A 2,723-nucleotide genomic window follows, 5' to 3' on the forward strand; every position below is an offset into this window, starting at 1 on the left:
GCAAGCTTGTCATAGTTATATATTTTGTGTACACATATTTACGATAATTGGATAATTATCTTATTTAATTTCATTTTAAGGATATATTTAGATGGTGATTCAATATATTTTGAATTGTATGGTTCAGTTTTTGCTGTGTGCAGGATTTACATTGAGTTGGTTTATAATTTGCGCATTGTGTTTGGTTTGTAGATATTTTTTATTTCATGTTTTATAATGTGGTATTTAATTTAACTACATTGTATATCTATTTACTAGATGTCTATAGTTCTGAAACAGAAGCATTCACTGCTAGGCAAGAATTTGCTACCCCTAGCATTGAGGTTAAAGGATGTGGCCATGGAAATTCAGGATGAGAGGGAATTGGCAAGATTGAAAAAGGAACATCCCCTCACTAGATATTCCTTAGAGGAACTAGAGAATGAATTCAAAAGCCTCACAGGGGAGGAAGCGAAGGAGGTGTTGAGTCTAGTTGGAAAGCAAAGGAATACCGATAACATTCGTCTCCTTGTACATGTTTCTATCTGCATGACAAACGATGTTGGGGCTCCAAAGTCAACGTCAACCCCAATTGCTAGGTCATCTATTTTGGTAGAACCTGGTTCACGCCCCTCGACGTCTCAGTCTGTAGAATCTCGGGAGGGTGAAGTGATTAAAGAATTGAAGGATGGAGGTAAGCTTCATCTATAGCTTAGTGGTATGAGTGAGCATGCAAGTTTCAAGTCATTTAATGGTGGTTGTGTGTTATAGAGAAGAAAAAGGATGACATAGAGATGAGACTGGAGAAAATGGAATCGGCGATGAAAGAAGTGACAGGGAATGCAAATAAAGATAGGTGAACCTGGCATTAAAGAACATTTCTATTTTGGCTAGCAGGCCCAAGTTAACGGCTCCTGCAGTTATGTTGGCTGCTGTTGAATCATTGGTACATATTGCAATTTCATCTGGTCATAAAGAGGCCGATTACTATGCTAAGGCTTTGCAAACTTGTAGGAAATTTGAAAATAATCTTGATATTTTCGGTTTGTGTCAACGATTGTTTGGAACAGCAGACGATAAGAAAATTTCATCTGTTGTGGCAGAATAGTCTAAGAATAAAAAGTATTTAGATGAGAACAAAGAGTCAAAGAAGAATGTAAATTCAATGTCTTCTGTATGTTTCGCAGGTCAGTGATTTTACAGGGCCAATTTGGGGCCGAAATTCGGCCCCGGTCCCAATTGAAAATATTCCTGTATTTTCCCAAAATGTAGTAGAAGTTTTCCCAAAGAAAAACTTACAAAATATGTCATCAAATTCAGTTTGTTTTTTGCATTTTTTTTCAGTGAAGTTCAAGCAGGTTTTGTTGGTGTCTTCATGATTAGATAATTCATACCACTATTGTTCTAGATGCAAGTAATTAGATAATTCATGCCAAGAATATGCTTCATGTTTGTTAAAGTAATACAAAGACAAAAACAAAGCTTTTTGATAATGCTTTTTAAGTGACTGGGTTTTCTGGGGGGATTCCCAATTTAGCCTAATTGACGCTGAAATTCCCAATTCTGAGGGCCCCAGACCCAACGTACTGAAAAAAAAAACACTGCAGGTCTTCAGGGGTCTAATTTTGTACCGGGTAGTCCCAATTTTCCATTTTGGCAATCTCCCATGGGAGCTTGGCAGGGTATGCCTATGTATGGGCCTATGCCGGCTAGGTTTCCTAGGCACAGATCTTATGTTGGAGGTGCATGTTATTATTGTAAACGCCCAGGTCATATGGTGGCTAAGTGCCCAAAACTGATGAAAGAGAAAGATAAGTAGGCTTACAGTGTAAAACGAAGCATGTATTTTTGATATCTGCAATTTAGGAATTTTGTATGTCGCTGTTGAATTGTTCTATAAACTTGATAAGTATATATTTGGCTTCACATTTTAGTAATTTCAACCATCATCCCAAAGGACTCCGATTCCTTAGCAATTATTTCACGCGGGTTGAGGGTTGGATTACCTCTCCTCTTATTTAACCTACAGATAAAACGCCAAAAATTTTGACCAGTTGTACCAAAATGGGAGTTAAATGCAGGTTTTTTTTTAGCGAATTTTGAAGATACATGTATGGTATATCATAGAGATACATGTGCAAGATTTGTAAACATAAACGGAGTGGTAGTTCACCCCCTCATCTCGTGTTATTGTTTCTGCAGAAAATGTAGTTAATAACAATGTATCTGTGGGTATGTGTGAGTTCCCTTTAAGGGACCCTGGTACTTTTGTCCCTGGAAGCATATATGATTGTTTGCAAGAGTGGACAAAATTAAATATTTCTTGTGAAATGATGGATTAGTTAAAAGATGAAGTTAATGTTCAAAAATTTTTAAAACCTTTTAAAGGTAATTTTAAAGGGAAATCATATAATTCAGAAAAGCCCCCTATGATTTATATGCAAAATACTGCTGCTTGTGACAAATTTCAGGAATTTATATATTGTATTAGAATTAACAGCTAGGTTGAGAAATGGGTCTTAACAATGGCTCGGTAAAATTGGGGAGGTGGATCCTCCACATTTGGTTATGCCCCTTACTAGTGAACCCAGTAAGCCTAGGTTATGTCATGATGATTGATTGATTGATTATTATTGTTTAACGCCGAGTCGGCAATATTTCAGCCATACTTTGGCGATCAAGTTAAGTGTATATGCCCATTCATGAAGTTTTAGGTTTCTCTGGCGGCCCCCAGTGAGCCTACT

General features: G+C 37.0%; 1 protein-coding gene across 1 annotated transcript; it reads left to right on the plus strand.

Annotated features, from left to right (window-relative positions):
* Positions 1-262: 262 nt before the first annotated feature.
* On the plus strand, positions 263-1,794 carry LOC133201701 (uncharacterized). The gene is made up of 3 exons (XM_061337494.1): positions 263-673; positions 751-1,166; positions 1,587-1,794. The coding sequence occupies exons 1-2, from the start codon at positions 340-342 to the stop codon at positions 837-839; spliced, it is 423 nt and encodes a 140-aa protein (XP_061193478.1). The 5' UTR covers positions 263-339; the 3' UTR covers positions 840-1,166; positions 1,587-1,794.
* The last annotated feature ends 929 nt before the right edge of the window (positions 1,795-2,723 follow it).

This window comes from Saccostrea echinata, unplaced genomic scaffold (assembly GCF_033153115.1).
Source record: "Saccostrea echinata isolate AGI-Se365-2 ecotype Australia unplaced genomic scaffold, CSIRO_AGI_Sech_v1 ptg000002l, whole genome shotgun sequence".
NCBI lineage: Eukaryota > Metazoa > Mollusca > Bivalvia > Ostreida > Ostreidae > Saccostrea > Saccostrea echinata.

Coding starts and splice junctions, on each gene's coding strand:
- LOC133201701 (XM_061337494.1), top strand. CDS start 340: ATGGAAATTCAGGATGAGAGGGAATTGGCAAGATTGAAAAAGGAACAT. Junction 674..750: donor TAAAGAATTGAAGGATGGAG/GTAAGCTTCATC, acceptor TGTGTGTTATAG/AGAAGAAAAAGGATGACATA.